Source organism: Astyanax mexicanus, chromosome 9, assembly GCF_023375975.1.
Source record: "Astyanax mexicanus isolate ESR-SI-001 chromosome 9, AstMex3_surface, whole genome shotgun sequence".
Classification (NCBI taxonomy): Eukaryota; Metazoa; Chordata; class Actinopteri; order Characiformes; family Acestrorhamphidae; genus Astyanax; species Astyanax mexicanus.
Window position 1 is genome coordinate 10,890,299 of NC_064416.1, and position 27,695 is coordinate 10,917,993.

Sequence of the window (27,695 nt, forward strand, 5' to 3'; positions counted from 1 at the left end):
AAATCTTATTTCAAAGTGAACAGAAGTGCCTCTCAGTGTGTTAAAATCACAGGGTCTTATCTGGTGGGCTTGTTTTCAGTCGTATGAAGATTTAGATCACGTGTGACATCTGTGTGTATTTGGATTTGTAGGAAACATAGGAGCTCAATTCACTTAGACAGAGTGTGAGCAGCTAGAGACTCCTGGTGTGCAACACTCCTGTGTGTGTGTGTGTGTGTGTGTGTGAGCTGCTATGGGTTTTGGAGCATTAAGAATTATTGCTTATTGATTTTTCTCCACTCTGGAGCTGCAGCTGAGCAGTGGAGTGTCAATGACAGCATATGACACACATGAATCTTTCAAATTGTGTGTGTGTGTGTGTGTGTGTGTGTATGTATGTGTTTCACATTTGGTATCATAGTGGTGAAAATAACCTTTATCTATCCAATCTATCGACAGATGTTGCTATTTAAAAGGTTGTACTGAGCTGTTAGCATGTATAGTTTAACCTCTTAAGCTCCAAGCCTATTTTGACCAATTTCCACCTAAAAATAACATACTCACATTTGAAGGCGTATCACTCCAATATTAAATAATTCAGAGTCAATTCTATGAATTAATATTACTTAGAAGCCTTTACACAATTCATTTAAGATACTTTAATTATTCAATTGAACATGTAATGGCCAAAATATGGTAAAAACCAGGAACATTTTTAGGCGCTTTTCAGATTTTCTATTTTATTTTTTTATTTTCAGACATATGAAATGAACTATTTATATGGATGAAGTGTTTTGGCATCTCTACATTTTGTTATAATGTGTTTACAATCATCATATAAAATTATAAACTGCTGCCTTTTACTGGTTAGATTATAAGGCTGTTTTTGTGTGGTCTACTCCTATACAAACAGAAAACCGCAGTGTCTCTTTAACAGAGTGGGACAGGCGGTTCGAATGGTGTATAACATGACCGCATTCGTTCAAATATGGACGTACGAAAAATGCAAATATGAAAATTATGATTTCTTATTATCATAACCAAGGCATATTTTGCCCTAAATGTTTATTTTCTGAAAGGAGATACAGCTAAATAGGCTAGATACCCGAAAAGCAGAGATTCTAAGCTTTAAAATGGTATATTGGGTGTCTATATTGAACCTATAAGTATTCATAACTATTCATAAACACAGCCAGATATTATATTTCATATATTTCTGTCATTAAATATGTACATTGAAAATCCAGTATCCAGTCTTGGACTTTGTAATTATTGATAGGTGTGATCACTTGCATTATATATTCCCTTAAATTCCAGCAGAAATATAGTTTAGGACATTAAAATCTGGTTATAATTGGGAACAGGTGCTGGAGTAAAGCTCAGTTTACTGATAAAAGGCTTAAATATATCAAGTAACAGCTATTGATAGCAAAAGCCTTAGTGCACGAGTGACTTCTTTAATAAACTACATTCATATATTCATACATATACTTTAACTGGATGTGTCTGTCCCTCTTCATTCACCATCAGTGGGTAGTCATTCCCCCTGCCTACCTTCTTCTAGCTGTTTCTTTTTTTCTTATAAACTTAATATACTAGTACATCTTGAAAAGTTACATAATTTCAGTAATTCTGTTCAAAATGTGGAACTCATATATTATATAGATGTATTACATACTGAGTGATTTATTTTACGCATTTATTTATTTTATAGTTGATGATTATAGCTTACAGACAATCAAAACCCAAAAATCAGTGTCTCAGAAAGTTAGAATATTATATAAGACCAATTGGTCCTGTTGGCAGTGTGGGCAGTGTGCCAAATCCTGCTGGAAAATGAAATCCACATCTCCATAAAAGTTGTCAGCAGAGAAAAAAACACTTCACTGACGTTGGATGCGAGACTTTTTTCATTTGTAATTTTTCATTATTCTGTTAAATTTGTGTGAAATGAAGGAAAAACATGAATAAACAAAGCAATCAAAGCGTTTCAGTTTACAAGCTCTAGAGAAGTGTCGGTGAAGGGAAATAAAAGAAAAAAGTCCTCCTTGGAAAAACAATACTGTCCTTATTTAGAAACTATTGGTATATTTTTAATTACACATTAATTCTATTAAATCCAACTATATAAATTGGTGATTTTCTCACCTCATATGGTCTGAAACCAATAAGAGGACATGCAAACCCAGATTTCTGATATCTCACTGAGTGTTTCCCTTTATCAGCCTGTTCAGGGGTTTGACTATGCTAAGCAGCACTTGGGGCAGCAGGGTGGAGACGAGGAGACTCTACCAACCACCCAGGAGAAGCTGGTGCTGCCCCTGCCCATCCGAGACGCCTCCCTCTCTCTAGAAAAGGTCATCCGTCCAGACGGCACCAGCTCCAAAAAGGCTCTGACCAGCGAGACCAGGAAAAGGTTAGTATATTTAGAGAATGTTTATTTTAAATTGTATATTTTTTATCTGTGTTTTTTTAAACTGTCACTACTGATTACTGATCAAGTATTTATTTATTTTTGCTTTTGGCTTCCTAAAAGCATCTTAAAGGCTCACACTAACCATTCACTCTATATCATTTTAGAGTATATTTACAATGAGAAGCTTTTAACAGTCATGTGTCAGTGAGGGACTGTTTATACAGTTAAATTTTATACAGTTTATACAGTAAAAAAGTGAGTATGCTAATATTTTATTATATACATTCATGGGTCAAAAATATAAAACAAAAATAATATTATTTGGGTATAATTTGGAGCATTCAGTGTTTAGCTTCTATAGCAGTATAGAATTTCTGAAAATAACTCCACACAGCCGCTTATGTCTAAATCGCTGGCCAAATGGTGCCCAAAGTGTCACGGTTTTTGTGTGACCCCCATTATTATCCACATTATCATCTAGCACTGCTGTAACCAGACCTACAGTAGCTCTTCCACTCCTCTATGACAACATCATGGAGCTGGTGGATGTTAGACACCTTGCTCTCCTCCCCCTTCCACTTGAGGATGCCCCACAGGTGCTCAATTCTGTTTAGGTCTGAAGACATACCATGACCAGTTTATCACCTTTACCTTCCTGGAGGTGTGTTTTGGATTATTATCATGTCACAGTACTTGTTAGAATGTATGTTTCCCACAATAAAATGCAGTGTCCCAGTGCTGGTGTCACTCATGTAGCCCCAGACCCTGAAGCTACCACCACCATGCTTGACTGAGCACTGCAGGGTGACCTCACTCTTCTTCAACCTTTGCAGCAATGCTGGCAGTACTCATGAGCCTTATTTGAAGCCAATCTCTGGCTATAACGCTAAAGATACCTTACACCCCATCTATGTTTAATGCCTTGCGCCTTCGCACTGTCAAAATAGCATCAGAATTTAGTAATAAATCTACACTGATGGGTGTGGTGGTCTGGAAGTGACGTGTGTTTAGGTAAATTGTTGGTGTGTTGCCATCTTGGCAGTGGAAAACACAGGTGCTCCACTGACTGAAATGAACCTAGACAAAAGTCAGTCATTTTCATGTAACAACCAAAAACACACCTATGATTTATCAAGTGAATTAGTGCATGCTTTTTCCGAGTTTTAAGACACTCAAGGCATATTTTTTGCGCCCTCAAGATACCAAAGGCACACCGACATGGCCTTAAATCTGGCTGCTCTAACTGTACATTTCCCCACTGTGAGACTAATTAAACATCTTATCTTATTTTAAAGCACCACTGACTCTAAACATGTCATTATCCTTTCTATTGTGTTGTGTGCTGAGAAATGCACCTTTATCTTTTCAGTAGCTGAATCAAACAAGAAAGCAAGATAAACATACAGTATATGTGTGAGGTACTGCTATAACACCCACATTTCGACCCACATTTACAGGATCATGTAAGTGTTTCGGATTACAGCAGAGTATAAATATGAATATGGTAATTCTCTCACTGGCTTTGTGTGTCTGGTGTATCTGTTGCATAATAACCCAGCAGGGAGGAAATACATAAAACACTTACAAGTGTTCCTTAAATGAGCAGCATGTAAATCAATGTCCTTCACATGCCTCTGCAGCGCTGCTTATTTTTGTCTTCTCTGAGAAACAGGAGAATCTGTGATGTAATGTAAATCTGCAGAAATGTGTAACCATTGTTACTCTTAGCATCAAAATAATTGTTATTATTTATTTAAAATCCTAAATTTTTTCTTATGTATGAATTTTTCCAGTCAGCACTAGCTCTTTTGCTGTTTAAAGGTACATATTATCGGCCTGTAGCCTGCTGCTAACCCTGGCTAGCACTGCTTGAGCAGTATTAGCATTAGCCACTAACCGTGCTAAGCGCTAGCTCTTTTACCATTCAGAGGTGAGTATTATCAGACTCTATCCTGCATGTTTACCGTGTTAAAACAAGCTACGTAGGATGATTCGCTAGCTAATATAACACTGGCTTACCGGAACACTCAGGGCTCATCAGTGTAGCGTTGTTGGGTGGCATAGCGCTAGTGTTTAGCCGCTAATGCTAATTTTAATGCTGCTGCACCCAGTCTTAGTAGAAATCTGGAAATCTAAGCTTACTCTAAATAAACTTAGGTGCTTTACTCACAAAATAAACAGTTTTCAGGAGAGAAATCTGTGTAGATCCAGATCCAGTAACACCCAGTGCTTGTTTGACATTATATATATATATATATTTTTAAATGAATTACAGTTTTGTTTACTTAGATTAGCCTAGATTAACTGAACTTAGATTAACTGAATTTATGCCCCCAGTGACGAGACCTGTTGAATTAGAAGGGAAACATAACAACACCCCGTTTCCTTGTTAGCGTCGCATAATGCACCTTATAATCCAGTGCACCCAGGGGTGGATTTTACCACCACGCAAACCACGCAATTGCTTGGAGCCCCAGGGATCAGGGGGCCCTCTGCTGGCCAAAAGGTTGGCAAAAAAACCCAGCATTATTTATTTTTTGTTTGACACTGCAGAGACACTGTACACGCAAGTTAAGCTAGGCGAGGTAGACTAAGGTATCTTCGGCACAACCATGAAACGGTCTTATCCCAGCAGTGCCCAGAAAAGAAAGAAAATTAAGGAAAGGAAGTCCAGCACAGAAAGCTTGACAAAGCTCACCAATTTTTTTGCAGCAGCAAGAAATTAAACATCTGACGAGGATGAGGTACCTGAGACAGCTAGGTTGTCAATATTGCATTTTGCTATACAAAAGAATCCATTTGATCAGGGCCCCCGGGAAAAAACATTGCTTGGGGCCCCAGAACTTCCAAATCCTCCCCTGAGTACACCCTATGTATAAAATTACACCAGAAAATAGACATTCATTGAGAGCGCACCATATAATCTGATGTTCTCGGAGAAGGCTTTGTGCAGTGGTCAGACTCTACCATCATTATTGCTGCAAGATCTTGGAGAAATAAATCTTGTAACATTGCAGAAGCTTATTGAAACAATGCCACAGTGAATGTGTGCAGCAATCAAAGCCAAAGACGGTCCAACAATATATTAGAGTGTGACCTTTTTTTTTTTTTTTTTGGCCAGGTAGTGTATTTTATCAGCATCTTGAAGTCACTAAATTCTCTAAATAAATGGGTGTCTGCATAGTTTTACATATTCAGTACTATAACAGTGGCCTTGAAGGTCACAGAAGCAGTGAATTAAGTTTCATTAACGTTTAAACAAATGCCTTCTAAATTTCACACTTCGACAGCTTTTAACACCACGCTGGAGTAAATTAGACTTTATTACTCTTACTCACATCACACACTCTAAACGGCTTTGAGAGTCAGAGTGGTTTATTGTTCAGTTCAGTGCGCTGTTTGAAAGTAGTTTGTCTGGTCCAGTGAAGTGAGAAGTATCTGTACGTGTCGACCGAGCCTCCTCCAAGAGATAAGGCCATGAATATGCTAATGAGAACAATAAATGCCTAGAGAATACCTAGAGAATGTGCTGCTAATAGAAAACGCATGACAGTTATTATGCACTGCTGTTTAAATGTTTGGATTTCATACAGTATTTTAGTTATATAACAATAACTTGTTTATTAATAAATGTATAAAATGATGCAGATATATTAACAGGCAGTGGCGGCTCAGTGCTCAGTTAGAGCACTGGGTTATGGGTGATAGTTGTGGGTTCATTACCTGGGTAACTGCCCTGAGTAAGGCCCCTAACTCTCACTGCTGCCAACCGTGTCCAACACAAATGGTGAATGCATCTGTATTTATGTAATGTGTGTAAGTGAGGAGATGTGGGGGGTTTAGGAGTCTGACTGCCTGGTGGAAGAAGCTGTTGCAGAGCCTGGTAGTGGAGGCTGGGATGCTCTAATATCTTCTGCCAGACAGCATCAGTGAGAGCAGTCTGTGTGAGTGATGGATAGGGTATTTTATAAGTGTATTAATTCTGTTGTTGAACTAAAATAATGTAAAGAATTCTAAAATAACAGAAAAGACTCAATAGCATTGACAGTTAACTTAATAGTTAAATTAATGTCTATAAATCATTATATAAGACCAGATTTGATCAGATTTTAGTGAAAATAGTTAATTGCAGTGCATCAGTTATGTAGTAATATCATTTACATATGGAATGCACATCGTAAAGGCCTTTTCATGTGTATTTTTATGTTATTTAAATTGATATTGTATTTAAACATGCAAAGAGCTATTAAAATGTCAAATAATTTGTCAATACCAAGCTGCGACCAGGGTAAAAAAGGGTAAAGGCTAGCAACACCACTGCAGCACCACTCGATACCTATGGAAGAGAATGCTAATTGTTAATTCAGTTAAATTATCTAACAGGTACCCATGTTGGCTATCATCTCCCATGTTCTACATGGGCATGTTGTCTAGGGCTGTATGGGGGCCCCGGGGGGGGGGGGGTCTTGGTGAAAGGGCCATCCTACCTTCCAAGAGGGTCAGTTATGCTTTCTTGGACTCCTGGACACTGAAGTATGGCTGTGGCATCACTGTGGAACAAATGTTTAATCTTCTATTGACAGAACCAGCACTTAGACAGTCACTCCACTCCACCATTTTGAATGACAGTGTATGGTAGGGATTTTGGGAAAAAAATTACATTGCAAATGTTTTTTTTTTCAACGATATCCATCAAGATCTGAGTCAGCGCGGAGCTCAACTCAAAACCTAAGGAAAAGAGCAAAATAACAGTAATCATCCCTTTAATCAGGCATTTAAATGGCTTTTTAAAATGTAAATAAGAGCGTTTTTCTGGAATTAAACATGTGAATTCAGCTGTAACTAGAAATATCTGCACTGCAAAACTTTGCTGGACTGAGGTGCACAGCTTTCGACATGTGCGTTTACATTACAAGCGTAATGTGGATGGAGGCCGTGAGGTTACCTCGTGTTTACCACCCTACCTTTATGCTTCTTAGGCAGCAGCAGCCTGTCTCTTACACAGACACAGAGACAGCGCTGTGTATCTACTTCTTGTGTCAAGAATCAAAATCAAATCATTGCAACATGACCTGTTTGGTTTAATTGCCTTAAGTGACATTGCTTGTTCTGCAATTTGATTATCGTGCATGCACACATTGATGACGATGCTTAAACAATATATCGCGCAACCCTAGCTTATGGACTGTTCACATAACGATTTCCTCCACTGGTTTAGCTCTGAAATCTGAAATGTTTTACTCTTTAAAGCTGGTTTAATTTTAGCTTCTTTAGCCCACACTCGGCTCTACTGTAGCAAATGAAGTCTGGGAGAATGCCAGCGTGATTTCTGTGGCATATTTAGCCGATGTGGGTTCAGTTCGGGAGTTTTTACTGTTCTGAGCTTCCAGAAAAAGGAGTGTGAGGGCTGTGTAGTTATTGACACTGCAGCAGATCCTGCACCCAGGTGCAAGACACAGAGAGGGAGTAGACAAAGAGTGAGTGTGTGTGTGTGTGTGTGTGTGTGTGACATAACAATCCTCGCCGCCTCGCACATGGACCCTGACTTACTGCTGCTCCTTGTTGCTATGGTTACTCGCAGCAGGTTGCCGAGCGAGGACGGTTCCGTCATCAGCAGCGAATCAGCGAAGGCCGTTCTGGGCCGAGGCTCGGCGCCGCAGAAAGTGACAGCACAGCAGAAACTCACAAAGGAGGAGAGCAGGAGCCGAAGCGGTGAGAGACATCACCTCACACGCACCCTCAACCCCTCCCCTCAGTGCTGCCCCCTGTCTGCAGTGTGGGGGGTCTCTACTGTTTAGAGGGGGTTCTTTAATTAGGATTTTAATTAGTGATTTTGCCACATTTCCGATATTTATCTGACCTATACATTACAGGCCATAAGTTAGGACACACCTTCCCTTTTCAATGTGTTTTCTTTATTTTCATGACTATTTACATTGTAGATTCTCACTGAAGGCTTCAAAACTATAAATGAACACATGTGGAGTTTTATAAAACATGTTATATTTTCTAGTATCTTCAAACTATCCACCCTTTGCTCTGATTACTGCTTTGCACACTCTTGACATTCTCCATTCTCTCAATGAGCTTCAAGAGGTGCTCACCTGAAATGAAAAGTTTCCCAACAGTCTTGAAGGAAGGAGTTCCCAGAGGTGTTTTTTAGCACTTGCTGCCCCTTTGCCTTCTTCACTCTGTGCTCCAGCTCACCCCAAACCATCTGGATTGGGTTCAGGTCCGGTGACTGTGGAGGCCAGCTCATTTTTTGTGAAGTACATAAAACTCCACATGTGTTCATTCATATGCCTTCATATGCCTTTGATGCCTTCAGTGATAATCTACAATGTAAATAGTCATGAAAATAAAGAAAACGCATTGAATAAGAAGGTGTGTCCAAACTTTTGGCCTGTACTGTATTTGATTGTAATACAGTACCAGTCTTTTTTTATTTATTTGTTTATTTTCTCTGCAATGTAGATTAATACTAAAGTCATCCAAACTATGAAAAGAAAAACAAGAATATGTTTTATATTTTAGATTCTTCAGAAATTTGCACCTCTTGCTTAGATAGCAGTTTTGCACATCTTGGCTGGATTTTCTCAGAGTTAATTAAAGGTGCATCTCAAAAAAATAGAATATCATTGAAAAGTTACTTTATTTCAGTAATTCAGTTGAAAATGTGAAGCTCATATATTATATAGATGTATTAAACTCAGAATGATGTATTTTAAGCGTTTATTTCTTTTATTATTGACGATTATTATGGCTCACAGCGAATAAAACCCAAAATCCTATGTCTTGGAAAATTAGAATATCATATAAGACCAATTGGTACTTTTAGCAGTGTGGGCAGTGTGCCAAATCCTGCTGGAAAATGAAATCTGTATCTCCATACGTTGTCAGCAGAGGGAAGCATGAAAACACTGCACTGCACTTTGACTTGATATAACACAGTGGATCAACACCAGCAGATGACATGTCTCTCCATAAAATCATCACTGATTGTTGGAAACTTCACACTAGACCTCAAGCAGTTTGGACTGTGTGTCTCTCCACTCTTCCTCCAGACTCTGATCCCTCGATTTACAAATGAAATGTAAAATTTACTGATGATCAGTGATGGTTTGGAGAGGCATGTCATCTGCTGGTGTTGATCCACTGTGTTCTATACAGTGTTTGGGTGTCTGGCTCTCTGCCCAGTAACAGAGTTGGGGTTTGGGTGCTTTTCTCAGCGGGATCAGAGGAGTGAACTACATCAATATGCAGGAGACACTTTCCCCTTCCACTGACATGATTCAGTCTGTCACACGGCCTGAAGCGGCAGTGACAGGCTACACACACACACACACACACACACACACACACACACAGGTAGAGCTCACCCAACAGGTATATCACATCTCTGATACCCACCTGTGCCTTACATTTTCTTCTGAACACAGTCACACACACACACACACACACACATGCACACACACACACTCAAACAAACGCAGATGCCTCCCTCACACGTAATTAGCTCTCTCGCAGAGTTCTCACTCACGCTGGTTTAATATTGCGGGGAGCTTGTACAACACATCATCACTGCCATATGCTGCCATATGTTCCCGTCCTGTTCAGGAGGACTGGGTTTGACCTTAAAGGTGCACATACACACAAACACACAAACACACACATACACATACACACACATACAAAGGGCAGAGAAAGTGTATGTAAATTAGAACTGTATCAAACACTGTCCTAATCAGGATGGTATCAATGTCAGAACAAAATATCTCTTTAAAAATCATCATTAATGTTTAATGTAAGTTAATGTAATGTACATTAATGTAGCATTATCTTCACACATCATTTCTGATTATCATTCTGTCATTACATCTGAACATGCTGTAAATGGGAATCTGGAATATCTAAATTGTAAAAAAAGTATTTAGAACTGATTTAGAACTTGATGGCAGCAACTAGGCCTGTCACGATAACAACATTTTCAGGACGATATATTGTCCCAGAAATTATTGCGATAAACGATAATATTGTCATTTTAAAGCGTCACTATAGAAAATGCTTTTTTCCTGCTTCGGGGCTCCCAAAGAAACTTTAAGACAGTCTGTCTGTCACAGTAATAATATACTAGCATAATAATACTATTACACCATTTTTGGTAACACTTTCTATGAATGTCATCTTTATTAGACGCTATAACCACATTCATAACATATTATAATGCATTCATAAGGCATTATAAACATGGCTGTAAATGTTTATAAAAATGCATAACCCATTATAGCCATGTTTGTTAAGCATTATGACCTGTGATCATAATACATTATAAGCGGTGCTTATAATATATATGTTAAAATAGTATATCCCTATCATTTATAATCTAGTCCTATAATGAAAGTCTGGCACTTTACTTAGAGCACACAAAGACATGTTATAATACATTATAATTGACTATAATTAATATTATATACAAGACAAGAATAATTTATTAGTGGTTAAAAATATATTTATAGGATTATTGAGATGTGTTTAGAAGTTGGAAGCTGTTTTAGTCATGATACAGTCTGCATAATGAAGGACTGAGTTTCTTGTTATTGATGTATAACATGTTATAAACACAGTTATTAATGCATTATAATCACCGTTCATGATGCATAATAAACATGGCTATAATGAATTATACATTTTTATAAATATGTATAGCCATGTTTATAATGCCTTATGAATGCATTATAATGTGTTATGAGTATGTTTATAGAGTCTTATAGAGATGACATTCAAAGAAAGTGTTACCAATGTATTTTTTAATGTAACTGTCAGACACTCGAATACTGCGTGCACTACACTCATTAACCGATAGATGTCGCTGTCTGACAGATTCGACTTTGCCTCAGACAGAGAGCCGGTGAGAGAGCAGCATTAAAAATCTAGCGTTCTAATGTGAACAAAGTCGCGCGGAGACCCAATGGCTGTTATCGATGTCGGCAAAAATGATTGTGGTTAAAAAAATTATCGTACGATAAGTCGATAACTTAATTATCGTGACAGGCCTAGCAGCAACACATCTCAAAAAAGTTGAGGTGAAGCAACAAGAAGCTTCAAAAGTAACAGACACTAATAGAAACAGCTGCAATATGAGCAAATTGCAATGAGAGAGAGAGAGAAAGAGGGCGAGAGAGGGAGTGGAAGTCATTTCCGAAAAATGTAAACATACAATTTATATATTAAAACTAAAATATCAAAAGAATCTCTGGAATACTTCCAGAAACACAGTTCACAATCTACAAACGCAAGTTAAAGCCATATAACTTAAGAATAAATCTATATGTCTGTACCATATGGAAATGCTGCAATCTTCTCTGGGCCTTATTGAAAATGGAAAAATTATCGTAAATTTCGGCATATGAGGGGCACTTAAAATCCTTTAATTTTTCCAAAAATTAAAAAAGAGCACCTAATAATCTGATGCACCTTATGATTTGAATTCTAACAGTCGGGTATTAAGGAACAGTGAAGCCACTCTGCTGAAGTCTAGGGTTTTAAGGGTGAGTTTTGAGTGAAGTTACTCTAAGGCACTAAGGCTGGGTGCAGCAGCATTAGCATTAGCCCCTAACTGCAGCGCTAACTGCGCTAGGTCTTTCACTGTTCAGAGGCAAGTACACCGGACTGTAGTCCATGTGTTTGCCGTGTTCAAACAATATAGATAGAGTCCTGGGTTACTGGAACACCCATCGATCATTGGTCTAGGGCTATCATGTGGCATTTACGTCCCACTTATTAGAAAATATTGGAAATCTAAGCATACTGTAAATAAATGGAAGCACTTTACTCACCCAAATAAATGTTTCTTAGGAGATAAATCTGTGTAGAATAACATCCAGCACTCGTTTGACTTTGAAATAATTTATTTTTTAGTTTTTAAGAACTAGTGTTGCTTAATTCGCCCTATAATCTGGTTCACTTTATGTATGAAAATAGACCAAAAAATTAGCGATTCATTGATAATGCGCCTTATAATCCGGTGTGCTTTATAATCCAAAAATACAGTAATTTAATTGAAGACATTGCCCCAACGTTTTGAAATCAGAGTTGTAATATGTTTTTCAAGAATAATCAATACCAAAGAGTTTGTTTATTTACTCAGTTTAAAGTTACAGAGCTCAGTGTTTCAGTTCACGAGTTGGCAGCTGTTCCTGTCCTCCTGCTGAGAGAACACAGTTCATCTTCAGTTCAGGCCAGAGAAGCTGCTGAGATAGTCACTGGACTGACACTGGAGGTGTGAGTTCACACTATACGTGTGTGCGTGTGTGTTTTGGCAGATCCGTACGACACCTCCTCAGGTTCTCTCCAGCTCATCTCCATAAAGCCTATGGCAGCTCCGCCTTCCTACTCTCACCCAGCATCCTCTGACCGCAGCCAGGATTCAACTGTCCTGAATGGAGAGGTATCTGATACACACACACACACACACACATATACCTGATACAGTGTATACACGATCTGCACACTCACACATATCCTTATGTTGGGTGGCATTGATAAAAATCCCATAATGCTGCATAATATTGGGGAAAATAATACTATTATTCTGAAATTCTGCTTTATTTGTTTTGAAATAAAGAAAAAATACATAGATTTTCACCAGAATAATTCACTATGTGTATTAAATATTTACCTAAAATGAATAATATTGTGCAGATATAATCTGCATCTGACAGATATGTCATGGAACATAAAAGCAGTTGGAAGTTTTCTTTCTATCAAATTGCAAAAAAATGACAAAAAAAAAAAGAAATTACATTAGGGGTGGGAATCACAGGGCTGTATCTCAAGATATGGTGATCTCACGATACTGTGATTCTCTACAGTAATAATCGATATATGGCAAGACAATTCTCTGCTATACTTCACTGCATCTGTGTTACTAAAGAGGATAAAATACTCCTAAAAATGTGTAAATACCAGGAATTATGGATTTACTGATGTCAGTTTCACAGAATTTCACAAACGATAGTCTTCATCGCAGGTTTACCCTATTCATTTAATTATAGCGCCATCATGTGGAGAAATTAAGCAGAAACTTTAGGAAGACAAATATTTGGGGGCGAGTCTTATTGGGGGAGTTTACAGAGCCAATATTTTAAAGAAAAATATGAATATTTCACACTCCACTAATCTTGTGACGTTACGACGTTCCCACTCACCATGCTACTGATTGCTCACACCTGTTTTCCCGTTTATGAATACTCCCGAATTCCTTTCTTTCCTTGATAAGGATTGCACCTAGTTTACCTAGCTCTCATACAAAGCATTTTTTCTTGTTTTATTTTACGTTACTGATCTGTGTTGTCCTTGACTTTCCCTTTCCTTGCATATTTCATTGATTGAAATAGTTCATATTTGTCAACACCTTTTATACTTTACTTCAGCCTTGTGCCTTTTATTTTGGATTTGCTGTGTATGACCCAGGACTGCCTGACCATTCTTTGGTAGGTTGTTTCGCAATGTTGATATATAGTCCCACTCCTACTTCACATAAGACTATATAATTGTAAACCATATATTGTCTAGCACTAACACACACAAACACACACACACACACAGACAATCACAGCCTTCACCGTACATCAAAGAACCCATCAGATACTACCTAATCTGTCCTTGTTCAGTTAAATTAGAGCTTTAAAAGTGGCACATTTTCCCTTGTGGGCGTATAATTAGTTGACCAGTGGGAAATCAACACTGTGTAAGCCTTTCTCCTCTTTCAATTATTACATGCTTTGAGAAAATTCTCTCTCTCTTTCTCTCTCTCTCTCTCTCTCTCTCTCTCTTTTTCTCTCTGTAGGTGAGCATGGCTCTGAAGCAGAAGTCAGACATCGAGCACTACAGGAATAAGCTGAGGCTGAAGGCTAAGAGGAAGGGGTACTATGACTTCCCCTCGGCCGAGGGCAGCGTCAGCTCTAAGGCCGTGAGTCAGAGACATAGGCATGGTCAGGACCGAGCCGTCCACCCGCACAGCCCAGGAGCAGCGCACCCTCCCACCACCGCTCCGGAGTACGAGGACGAGCGAAGCTCCACCTACGTCAAGTCTCGCAGGAGGTCAGTGTGTGTTCGTCTTCAACACGTGTCAGGATTGGATAGAACTAACGATTGTTTGTGTGTTAAAGTGTTTGTTTAATGTTTTATTAGCAGGTAGTGTTTCCTTATCCCTTATGATATTTTTATTTTTAATATAAAAACAACCATATGGTCTGTTAAACTCTGAGTTGGAGGCTTCCATAATAGCTAATAATAAAGATAAAAGTTTGGACGCACCTTCTATTTTACGGTTTCTTTAGTTCATTTATTTATTTAATTCATTTTTTATATTGGCGATTAATATTATCAACATAAAAACTATTAAAGGACACTTATGGAATTTCCTAGTAATCAGGAAAAAAAGTTTGTGTCCTCCACAATCCCCTGATCTAAACTTGATGAGCTGAGATGGTGATTTGAGGTGGAGCTTCACAGCATGAAGGAAAAGCAGCAACTATTGTTCAGCACCTCCAGGAACTGCTTCCTTCAAGACGCTGAGAAAACTATTTTAGGTGACTCTCCCTCATGAAGACACTGAGATTAAAATACCAAGAGTGTGCAGATTCTAAAGTATAAAACATATTCTGGTTTGTTTAACACTTTTCGTTTACTGAATAATTCAGCATGTGTTCCTGTATAGCTTAAATATAGGCTCCAATCATAAATTTACGATGCTTAAAATCATAAAAAGAAAGAGAACTTATTTAATGAGAAGGTGTGTCCAAAGTTTTGACTGGTACTGTATTTTACAGGTGAAAAAAAAAGTTACTTTATTTCAGTACTCATATATTATATAGATTTAAGTGTTTATTTATTTATATATTATACTTATATTTTAAAACTTTTGGTGTGGGCAGTGTGCCATGTCCTGCTGGAAAATGAAATCTGCATCTCTGTAAGATTTTGTGGGAAAACAAAACTGCACTGACTTTAGACTTGATAATAAAACACAGTGGATCAACACCAGCAGATGACATGTCTCTCAATAAAACCATCACTGATTGGTGGAAACTTCACACTAGACCTCAAGCAGTTTAGACTGTGTGTCTCTCCACTCTTCCTCCAGACTCTGCTCCCTTGATTTACAAATGAAATGTAAAATTTACTGATGATCAATGATGGTTTGGACTCTATACAGGTTTGCTGTATAGAGTCAAACTTAAATACATTTTACGAAATTGAACACAACACAAATGCACCAAACATTACAATTAACTTCTTAATATTGACTTATCTTTGTTATTTTCTGTTCGTCATCAAAACATAATGAAATAATCTTGACTTTGGAACTGCAGTTCAGGCAGTCAGCAGTGTACTCAGACTGTCCCTTTAGAGAACAGACTGGATACCAGTGCATTTAGCTTAGATCTGCCCATTACCCTCCTGGCTGAAGCCTGAAATTAGGCAAAGCTGGCTAAAATAGCTGCTGTCGCGCTCACAGCTGGATCAGATATCTGTGTCTGACTGTAACTGAGAGCAATTAGCTGACCTGAGACATTAGATGCCCTTGCTTTGAAAATGTTGCTATGAAAAAAAAAAAACTCTAACCCTGACTTCTGGTCTGGTTTAATCATCTGGTTTTATTTTCAGAGCTGAGGATAAACTCGTCCACTCTCTGTGTAATCGTCAGTAATTGGCTCTTTGCACCACGTCGAGGGGGCTCTGGTGGTCTGCTCCAGCCCTGTCGCCTGATAAGAGGATTTGCCTAATTTGGGCTTTAGTTTGTTTTAGCTTTTCTTTTCTGTTCAGACTGAGGATTCACTGATGTTCATGTGAACAGTTGATGTTAAAGCAAGTGAAGCAAGTGGTCTTAAGTGCAGTTCCATTTCTTGGATAAAGGGTGCATGCATTTCTCTTTTCAAACATCCAAACTCATCTCTATGATATCTGAAAGAAACTAATGTGTTGTAATATACAGGGGTTGGACAATGAAACTGAAACACCTGGTTTTAGACCACAATAATTTATTGTGGTGACGGACAGTTCTGGTGGAAACAGGAGAGTTGAGGTGCACATTGAATTCTGCCGTGATTTGATCAGCCGTGGTTTTATGTTTATTGGATACAATCCGGGTTAGCACCCGAACATCCCTTTCAGACAGCTTCCTCTAACAGCGTCCACAGTTAATCCTGTTGGATGTGGTTGGTCCTCCTTGGTGTTATGCTGACATTACCCTGGATACCGTGGCTCTTGATGCATCACAAAGACTTGCTGTCTTGGTCACAGATGCGCCAGCAAGACGTGCACCAACAATTTGTCCTCTTTTGAACTCTATGTTGCTGCTCTTACTGGTGCAATGTGCAATTAATGAAGACTGGCCTTACAGCTATAATGAAAACCCAAAAATCAGTGTCTCAGAAAATTAGAGTAATATGCAAGACCAATTGGTCTTTTTGGCAGTGTGGGCAGTGTGCCAAGTCCTGCTGGAAAATGAAATCTGCATCAGCAGAGGTAAGCATGAAGTGCTGTACGATTTTAGACATAACACAGTGGAACAACACCAGCAGATGACATGTCTCTCCAAACCATCACTGATCATCAGTAAATTTTACATTTCATTTGTAAATCAAGGAACCAGAGTCTGGAGGAAGAGTGGAGATACTCACAGTTCAAGCTGCTTGAGGTCTAGTGTGAAGTTTCCACCAATCAGTGATGGATTGGAAAGACATGTCTGTCATCTGCTGGTGTTGATCCACTGTGTTTTTTTATCAAGTCTAAAGTCAGTGCAGTGTTTAGAAAAACCTCCAGAAAACCTCCTGACATCACTTCATGCTTCCCTCTGCTGACAAGTATAGCTACAATTGATCACTCTGTGTGTAAAACATATATAATATAGGAGTTTCACATTTTGGACCAAATTACTGAAATAAAGTAACTTTTCAATTATATTCTTATTGTTTTTTAGATGGACCTGTATTACATGATTTGGGGATGAATTGGTGTGATTAAGGAATATCAGATAACCTTTGAATGAGTTTGGTAGATTGAGCTTTACTGAAGACATTTTCAATGAGTTAAAAGAATGAATAAATATCAGATGACTTTGGAATGCATTGGAGTGATGGATGAATATTAAGTATTTTTGTGAAGACTTGGGCTGATGAAGGAATATCAGATAACCTTTGCAAGAGTTTGAATGGTGAAGGAATATCAATCACTGTGCTCTGGAGCAGCCACAGCCTTAGAAATGAGTACAGTCACAAATAATTTATTGAAATGATAGAGCACCTCACCCCCTTTTTTAAATTGATTGATTTAATAGGTATAAAACACTAAAGCTTAATATATATTTATTTTTTTGTTTGGATAGCCTTGGAGTTGGCTTGGGTGCAGTTAGGTTGATGGAGCCACACTTAACACATGAGTTTGGAATGAATTTGATTGATGTATTGTCACTGAGCAACTCTCAGGTGATTTTATTTAATGGAGAAATATAAAAAATAAAATAAACACTTTGGGATGAGTTGGATTAATAAAGGAATGCCAAATATCTTTTGGCTACCGTGGATTGGTTAAGCTCCTCTTAAATTATTTGGGGTGAGTTGTTTTGATGAACCTTCAGTGCACTCCATTGGAATAAGTTGGAATCAATATCTGTTTGAATAAATTTGGGATAGGTCATGTTAGGCAAGGTTTGTTAAACATTTTGGGGATACATAGGAGTAATGGTGGAATACTGAGCAACTTTGGGAAAAGTTGGATTGATGACAAAATATAAAACAGGCTGCTCTTCCACTGCGAGCCACCAAACCACTACAACTAATTCAGAATGCGGCAGCACGACTCGCCTTCAATCTTCCGAAGTTCAGTCATGTGACTCCTTTGCTGCGTTCCCTCCACTGGCTTCCTGTTGGCTTCCTGCACTGTTGAGGATGATGATTTTTGATGATGATTTGTCTCTGAATGGCAGTGGGAGACTGTGTAGTTGGGAGTGTAATCTGCACACTGTCTGGCTGACTGCTCTGTCTGACACTGCCGCTGATGAAATCTGATGAAGACTGCAGACGCAGCACGCTCATCATTTTGTGCTTAATAAAGTATTTCTCATCAGTTCACACATCACTGCTGCCTTGTCTTTGAAAGTCCTCTCATGGAGCTTAATCATGTGTAGTGTGTTATGTGGTTTTGTATTATAGAATGGTATTTTTATTTCTTAAGAATAAAAACTAGCCCACTTTTTAGGAGCTTGTGGATCCCTAGCTGTTGTGTCTATCGAACCACTATTTATGAGAACCACTGCTTAAGCCTAATTGCCTTGTGATCTAACTGCATGATGTTGCCCTGAGGCAACAAATCAAAAATACCTGTTTTTAAAACATCAAAATAGCCATTAAAACAGGCTTTCATGATCTAGTCATAACATATAAAATACATAATGGATAGAGTAATAATAAACAGTTGTTTGTTGCCTAAGGGCAACATCATGTCATAGAGAGTTAACCCCTGGAGTTAACAGGCCTGGATTTTTTCAATATTCTACCTCTTTTTCCTTACCAATACCGATACCAGCTTTTCTGGTAGCGGCCGATACCGAGTACTGATACCGATACCAACTGTCTTATTCTGAATAGGATATAATAACCTGATTGGCTGCTCTGCAGTTTCTGCCTTTTTTTGAAAGATCTGTTAAGATGATTGGCTGCAGTAGATAATGATTGACAAGGAGCTCCTGTTGTCAGTTGAACATATAATGATCAAATATATGGTAAAAACCTGGAAAACTCTTTAGGCGCTGATTTTTTATTACAAGATATATGTGCAGTGTTCCTTTAAGTATTCAAATCCTGAATACAAATCAGAGTGCATATCCTTCAAATCTTTAGTTTCATTATATATGTCTAGTCTTATGTCTATTTTTAAACATGCAGAATTTGGGTTGCTTCCTGTTACTGATATGGAATTATTAAGTGAAGTAGAGAGAAATCAGGAAGTGTCCTATAGGAGATTTCAAAGCCATCAAATAATTTTTAGAGCGTAAATAACTTATTTTACTGCAGAAAAAGGGTTTTGTATCACCTACACCTGTAGCCCGTATACAGGACAAGGCATTTTAATAGGTTTTAAAGTGCTTCAACAAGTCACTCCAGATATATGCAAAAATAAATGTGACCTAATTATGACCCAGGGTGCTTCTTCCATCGTATGCATTATTAATTTTGTTTTTATTAATTGTGGGTTTTTATTTCAGGCACTCTCAGGTGAGATACCCCACATATCGCAGCAGGCAGTCTTTGAACAGCCCCAGCCCTGGAGGAACTGAGATGGACCTGCTGGTAATGAGAGAGAGACCCAGGAAGGGCATTCGCAACAGTGGCTATGATGTGAGTATTTATTACTGAATTATTTGTTTTGTAATTTGATAAAATATTGATCCCTTTTTTAACAGATTGCACAGCTGGATTTAGGGCGTGTCGGTGTGTCTTTGGTGTCGTGAGGGCACAAAAAATGTGCCTTGCGCGGCTCAAAATGCACAAAAGGCATGTACTTTTTTCTCTCAATTAATCATTGTGCTAGTTGCCATTACCTTTAAGAGTCAGGTGAGCTCTGACTTTGGCGCATTTGTATCTTAACAGCACAGGGCTTTGTGGGTCTCAGCAGAGGATACATTTAAATGAGCAGCAATGTTATTTTATTCTTTATTCTGTTTATTATTGCGTTAAAAGTCAGTGTACACACTCTGGGTGCACCTATAGGACTCTGATAATTGACTGTTGTCTAGGTTTATTTCAGTCAGTGGATCTCCTGTGTTTTCCGCCGCCAAAATAGCAACCAACAGAAATGTACCTGAACACACCTAATTTCTAGACCACCACACCCATCAGTGTTGATTTATTTCGGAACTCCTAAACAGTATTTTAACAGCGTGGATGAAGGAGTGAAAATGTCTGTTGACGGGGTGTAAGATAGCAGTGAGGAATGTGTGCAGTACCTTGTACAATCTGTGCCACGAAGGATTAAGGCAGTTTTGAAGGCAAAAGGGGGTCCAACACAGTACTAGTTATAGTACAGTACTATTATTTATTAGTTTAATTCCTGCTCCACAGTCTAATTAAATACATTACACTGGCATTGTCACTGAGAGAAGCATTATATAATTTGGCTCAAGTTTCCCCATCCAGGGTTTTGACTTTAGGATCGCGATCAGACCAAAAGGACATGAGAAAAGATAACAAAAAAACGAATTAATATTTAATGCGAGACCTGAAGGCTTTTATTTATTTTTGGAAATTTTTGAATCCAGCTGTCACTATGGAAACTGCAGCACACTTGTGGATGCAGTTGGATTACTGATGTGCGAGGGAAAAGCGCAGAGAATTTTTTTTTTTTTTTTTTACAACCACACTGTAAAACCTGATGAACTACATGAACTCATGAAATGATTTGATGAAATGAATTGTCTTAAACCTTTTAACTTTTCAAAATGGGGGCTGGAGTCTTGCACAGTTTACTGATACGGCACTTAAATCTGTCAACTGACCGGAGTTGATACAGTAGCATACATTTGCTTTAGTGTATTGCTGTATTTTTCACACTATATAAGGCGCATTATGGGACACTAGTAAGGAACAGGGCTGTCCCCATGTTTTTCTCCTAATTCAGCAGGTTTAGCCACTGTGGGGAGGGGGAGGTGGGGGTTGTAGTCAACTAAGTTAAGTAAAGATAAGTAAACTGTAATAAAAAAAAACACACACAGATATCTCTCCTGAAAACTGTTTATTTATGGGAAGTAAAGCACTTCCGTTTATTTACAGTAAGCTTAGATTCCTGAATGTCTCCAGCTCTTAGGCACTAGCGCTTAGTGTGGTTAGCCAGTAATGCTCATACTGCTCCAGCAATGCTAGCCGGCATGTAGCAGCAGGCTACAGACCAATAATACTCACCCATAAATGGCAAAAGAGCTTGTGCTTAGCAACTAATGCTAATGCTACTCCAGCTCCAGTACTGGAGAACTAAACTCCTTTATAACGCTGCACTTTAATGCTCTTTACAACCTGACTGGTAAATTTCATACATAAAGCGCACTGGATTAAAACACTCACTAGTCATTTTTTTTTTAAATTAAAGGATTTTAAAAGTGCCTTACAATAGTTAAGCTGCTGTCAGCAGCAGAGAAAGTGTTATATTTCTCTTACAGCCTACAATACAGAGGCCAAGCAGCTGTACCACAATATACAGTATATTACAAGTGAACACAAAGGGGAAGGAATAGGAGGGAATGACTATACGCTAATGGTAAGTACAGTAGAAGCAGATTGTCCCAGGAGACAATAAGAAAGGTGCTTTACTCCTTAAGGTTAAACTTCACAAATATAAAGCACAAAAGATTTTAACACTTAAAATATGATAAAAACAAATCTGCTTTTTAGCGACAGTGCATTATTGAGCTGGAATTCACTACAGGAAACTCTAAAACTCACTCTAAAGCTCACTGGTGTCACTAAATCATTTTAATTAATTTATTTATTTTATTGTATTTATTTTGTCTTTTTATTGATCTAAGTTTATGTTTTAGCTTGTAGCCCTTTATATTTTATTTATTTTATTAATTTCATCCTTTTATTTAGTTTATTACTGGTTTTACTTTTGGTCTTTTACATTTCTATTTTTATCTCTGTTTTATTTCTTGCATATTCTTTTATTCTGAAAAATGTATTTCTTCTTAATTAAATCTTATATTGTTTGCTTGTTTTTATAATTTAAACTTATTTTTCAGTCACTTTAATTTTGTAAATGCTCGGCTGCATTAAAAATGATAACTGATTGATTAATTGATTGATTGATTGATTGATTGATTGATTGATTTATCTTACACAAATGATCTGTGTTGTGAGTGTGTATCTCAAATGTTCATTTTTGAGTCAGGTTGAGTTTCTTAATCACCTTAAGTGATCCCAAATTCCTGTAGTATTTCAGTTAGTTAATTCAGTTTATTAGGGCAGTTAGATTTTAAATTGCAACAAAGAACTTTTATTTCCACAGTTGATTTTATGACACACCAGCAGAGCTGTAAGTGTTAATGGCCACATTCTTTAAGTGTTTAAATGCATTTTCTTCCAGGAAACACAAAATTGATGATCTCCATCTCTGCAGCAGGGTGGATTTGGATCACTTCTGGACACCCCTACTTAACCACCATAAAAATAGCCCAAGAAAAGTTGATACAGACATGTTCCAAAAGTTAAACAAGAAGGGAGATCACTGGTTCTAATCCCGGTCATGCAGCTTGCCATCGGCTGCTGAAGCCCTAAGAGAGCACAGTTGGTCTTACTCTCTCTGGGTGGGTAGAGTAGATGGTGCTCTTTCCCTTCATCACTCCAAAGGGTGATGTCGATCAGCACAAGGCATCTGTGAGCTGATGTATCAGAACCGAGTCACTGCGCTTTCCTCCGAGTGCGTTGTGATGCTACTCAGCAATGCTGCATCAGCAAGAGTTTAAAAAGAGGTGGTGGCTGACTTCACATGTGTCGGAGGAGGCATGTGCTAGTGTTCACCCTCCTGGTGTTGTGGCATTGTGTTGTGACGAATATACAGCTGAATATCTGAGTATATTGCTATATTTCCAATAATCCAACAACCAGATAAGCATTATACCATAAAATACATTTAGGCTCCTACACTAATAATTAATTAACAGTAATAGAATAAATAATAAAAACTTGTTTAAATGTAGTTTTTTACCAGGTTAAACAGGGACAGTTGCCTGTTTGATGTGGTTCTGCTGGTCTGAGGGAGAATTCAATGCTGCTAGTGCTGCTGCTGCTGCTGAGATTACTGCAGATCCTCCTGCCTGGCCGTCTGCTTTACGGGGGACCTGATTTATGAGCCCCAGTGGGCTCTCCTCTCACACAGGAAGTAGGACACTAGAGAGAGAGACAGACAGAGAGAGAGAGAGAGAGAGAGGTGGTATTAGTAAAGGTATGGGAAAGCTAAAGGCCACTGAGATTCAGAGAGAAATGCAGACAGACAGGTACCTGCAGTCGGCTGCTGCAGGGCTTCATTACTGCGCTAACTCAGACGATCTGCTTACGCCTGCACTCTCAGCTATGAATCAGGGGAGGCAGAACGCGGGCAAACCATGAACAAACACACACACACACACACACACACACACAGTCCTAACAGCACAAACCCACCAACAGCAGCATCTAAATATACACTGTATGGACAGAGGTATTGAAAAAAAACATGCTTATTCATCATTTTTTTAGAAACAAAGATAAAAAAAAGAGTTAAGGTCACAATGTTGGATGATAGCAATCCCAAACTCATCCCAAAAGTATTAGATGAAGTTTCATCATTCTAGAAAACACAATTATTAGACATGGTGCCAATAGAGAATAAACATATCTGTTTCAGCAATAGGTGCAGCTTTAAATTGCTGAAAGCAAATCATTCATTAGAGGGGTCTATCTATCTATCAATCTTATCTTATTCATCATTTCTCCTGATCTATCTATCTATCTATCTATCTGTCTGTCTGTCTGTCTGTCTGTCTGTCTGTCTGTCTGTCTGTATATTATTCATTATTTCTTCTGTTGTTTATCTGTTGCTTATTTCCTACATTTTTAAATGTTGTTAACATGCCTCACTGTTTTATATACAGTAATATATTTTTTTGTTTATGAAAAAAGAAAAAAAAAAGCCAAATAATGCAAAATAATATAATCTTTCATCTGTTTGTCCATTTTTTATAGATAACATCTGATACACTAAACATCTGTGTCACTTTAAAACAAACAGTCTGTTCAAAATAATAATAATAATTAAAAGGAAGTGAGGATGTACTTTAACTTTAATAATTACATTTATTGAAATAAATGTACCATCCACAATAAATAGTATAGATGAACAAAAATATATTTTACATAATAGAAACCTAAAGAACTGCCTGACCCAGTGACTGTATTTTCATTAAAGAGTTGGTTCCTATGGTAGATATTGGTTCGATTCCCACTAAGAATAACTTGGCAAGACTCTTAACACTACATTGGCCCACCTCTTGTAAGTCGCTCTAGATGAGAACATCAGCTACCAGCTAGCAATTTTTGGTTAGTAGAACGTTTTCTGAATGTTACAGTTAACATTGTTAAAATATTCAATCTTTCAAGTATCTAGTAGAGCTTAGATTCTCTGCCAGAGTTCTCAGACCAGAGTTCGGGTCGGGCTTCGGTTCGGGTCGGGTTCAGCCCGAGATTTCCCACCTCATTCCTTGGGTCAGGTCGGGATCCAAAAAATAGTCTTAGATGTAGGCATCTGGTTTTTTTTTTATTATATTTTTATTTTATATAAAACTCTGGCGTGATAATCACAATGTAACTTAGTAACCAAGTATTATCATTAACGAAAACGAACAAAATAACTAAAACTGAAAGTGAAAAAACATTTTTGTAAGCTGAAACTAAAAAAAATGTCAATTAAAGGGAAAAAAACATAACATAACTAACTAAATGAACTGAAATTACTGAAATAATACCCTTTGTTTATGGGACAGGTCGGTCAGGCTCGGGCTCATAATGACAGCTTATCGGGTGGGTTGGGTCGGGTTCGGGCAGAACGTGCACAGGTTTGGGCCGGGTCGGGTCAGATTTTTTGGGCCTGATCTAAGCTCTAGTATCTAGGTTTTAAACATTCTTGGAATGATGTTTCTGCAACATTTAATTGGGTCAATGTTTTCATTTTTTATAACATTTTGAGAATGTGACATTTAACATTTCCATAATGATAGTATTCATCTATCGGAGAACGTTACTGTATGTGATACAAACTATTAATATGTCGCACGTTTTCAGAATGTTCTTGGAACATTATTTCTGCAGTGTTACAGGATAACCTTCCTGGAACCTTTTCAAAACTTTGCTTAACGTTCTTTTAACATTCTTTGTTAGCTAGGTAAATGTCATTATGTCAGAGCAACAGTTTGTAAGCCAATTTATGCTAAATTATTGCTTCAAAGGACACTATTAGAAATTGTTTAATTTTTTCTAAAAATTATAATCAAAAATTCTAAATATCACTAGTTTTAATCAAGTCATAGAAACAGCACTAGCACGTGTGATTGTGAGAGTGTAGTGAATATACTGTAGCAGGCTCTCTGTTGCTGTAGTTGAAATAACCTTGCTGCTTGCCTGGGCTGGCTGTATTTATCCTGGAGAGCAGACATTGTTAGTCCAGTCATGTTCTAGCTAATGTGTGTCCCTGAACTCCTTTAATAGGGTCAATTACTGTCTTTAATAGCTCATGCAGGAGACGGAGAATGTTCACTTTAGCTTGCACTGATGTCACTGGTGGTGACGTAGTTCTAAAGCGTCTCTGATTGTGTAGATACTGTATGTTGATCTCTCAATGGTCCACGATTTAGTTTTTAGTCTTGTGGGGTTCTTGACTTGCATTAAAGGTGTGGTTTTATTGTTATGGCTGATCAGTGTAAATCTGGACAGCCTGGTCAAGCTAATAATAGAATAATTACTAGGGTCCTTTGTGGAGATTTATTAATACACACCATTATTTGTAACTGTCATATCCTTGCCCTGATCCCTGTCATTTTCCTTCTGTGCCTGTTTTCCAATATATCTGTAGCTCTGCCCCCTCGTTACCTGTCCCCAGGTGTCTCCTGTTTCTTCCGTGTGTATTTATAGTCCTTTGTTTCCTGTTTCCTTTGTCAGTTCTTTTTTTCTTTACGTCTGTTTGGTTGATGGTTTTCCTTAGTTCCTAGTCTCTGTGTATTCAATGTTTTGCTTATCTCGTTTTATTTCTGTTTTGTTATTGGTTTTCTATTTTGTAAGAAATCACTTGTAGTGATTTCCCCCGGGCTGCCGTAGCTAAACTTGTAGATCATATATTGTGATTAACTGCTTGGCCTCTGTGTTGTCGGCTGTAAGAACAAGCATAATTTTCTGACCTGCTATATTAACTCTCTATCGGCTGTGCTCTCAATACTGTTCAATCTATAGCTAATTTATGAATGTGAATAGTAAAAAAAAAAATTAATTTGAGTCTACGAATTACTTTAATAAACAAAATACTTAAATAAACTAACAGTTACACCGTGAACATGGTTAGCACAAGTCACTTTGATGATTTACTCAATTCTACAGGGGTTGGACAATGAAACTGAAACAACTGGTATTAGACCACTATAATATTTTCCTGAGGAGAGTTGAGGTGCACATTAAATTCCGTGGTTTTATGTTTTTTGGATACAGTCCGGGTTAGCACCCAAACATCCCTTTCAGACAGCTTCCTCTTACAGCGTCCACAGTTAATCCTGTTGGATGTGGTTTGTCCTTCTTCTTGGTGGTATGCTGATCTTACCCTGGATACCGTGGCTCTTGATACATCACAAAGACTGTCTTGGTCACAGATGCACCAGCAAGACGTACACCAGCAATTTGTCCTCTTGTGAACTCTGATATGTCACCCATTATGTTGTGTGCATTGCAATATTTTGAGCAAAACTGCTAACTGAACCTTCACACTCTGCTCTTACTGGTGCAATGTGCAATTAATGAAGATTGGCCACCAGGCTGCTCCAATTTAGCCATGAAACCTCCCACACTAAAATGACAGGTGTTTCAGTTTCATTGTCCAACCCCTGACAATCTGTTTCCTCAAATCATTTGAGTTTATTTAATTTGTCAAGTTTTACAGTGGTACTAAAATTGCAATGTACTGTATGTTTTCTCAGACGGAGCCCGAGATCATCGAAGAAACGGACGTAGATCGTCTGGCGGCTCGTCGACAGTACGGATACGGGCGTCAGGCCAAAAATCACTCCGAGACATCCACTCTGAGCTCACAGCCCTCTATAGATGAGGTGCGGCAGCAGATGCACCTGCTGTTAGAAGAGGCCTTCAGCCTGGCTTCAGCTGGCCACTCCACGTCCAGCAGACGCCACCACTACCACCACCCGCACCATCAGCACCAGCAGCTGAGCCCGTACAGCCCCGGGCCTCCTATACCCTACTCAGATGTGGTGACGAGCGCTCCCAGCACCATGAACCAGGGAGGCCAAGGGGGTCTGCAGTGGGTTCCAGCGTACGGGCAGGACCTCTATCAGTGCAGTCTGACCAAACCAGTGAGTTCACAGCTTTTATAACGCATGCAGGATAATTAATAAGATATTTAGGGAATTTTTTTAAGTGTCCTCAGTAACACTGAACATCAATTAATCAAAAAAATATATAAAAATACACCATGCTTACTTTAATAGCATCTTTTT

General features: G+C 38.2%; 1 protein-coding gene across 3 annotated transcripts in view; it reads left to right on the plus strand.

Annotated features, from left to right (window-relative positions):
- kiaa1549lb (KIAA1549-like b) overlaps window positions 1–27,695 on the plus strand; it is a 113,835-nt gene that overhangs the window by 78,532 nt on the left and 7,608 nt on the right. For all 3 annotated transcript variants that reach the window (XM_022679495.2, XM_049483529.1, XM_022679497.2), the window contains exons 13-18: window positions 2,205–2,395; window positions 7,977–8,107; window positions 12,718–12,842; window positions 14,244–14,497; window positions 19,665–19,797; window positions 27,162–27,551. In XM_022679495.2, coding sequence (XP_022535216.2) covers window positions 2,205–2,395; window positions 7,977–8,107; window positions 12,718–12,842; window positions 14,244–14,497; window positions 19,665–19,797; window positions 27,162–27,551 — 1,224 coding nt within the window. The remainder of the gene's footprint in view (window positions 1–2,204; window positions 2,396–7,976; window positions 8,108–12,717; window positions 12,843–14,243; window positions 14,498–19,664; window positions 19,798–27,161; window positions 27,552–27,695) is intronic.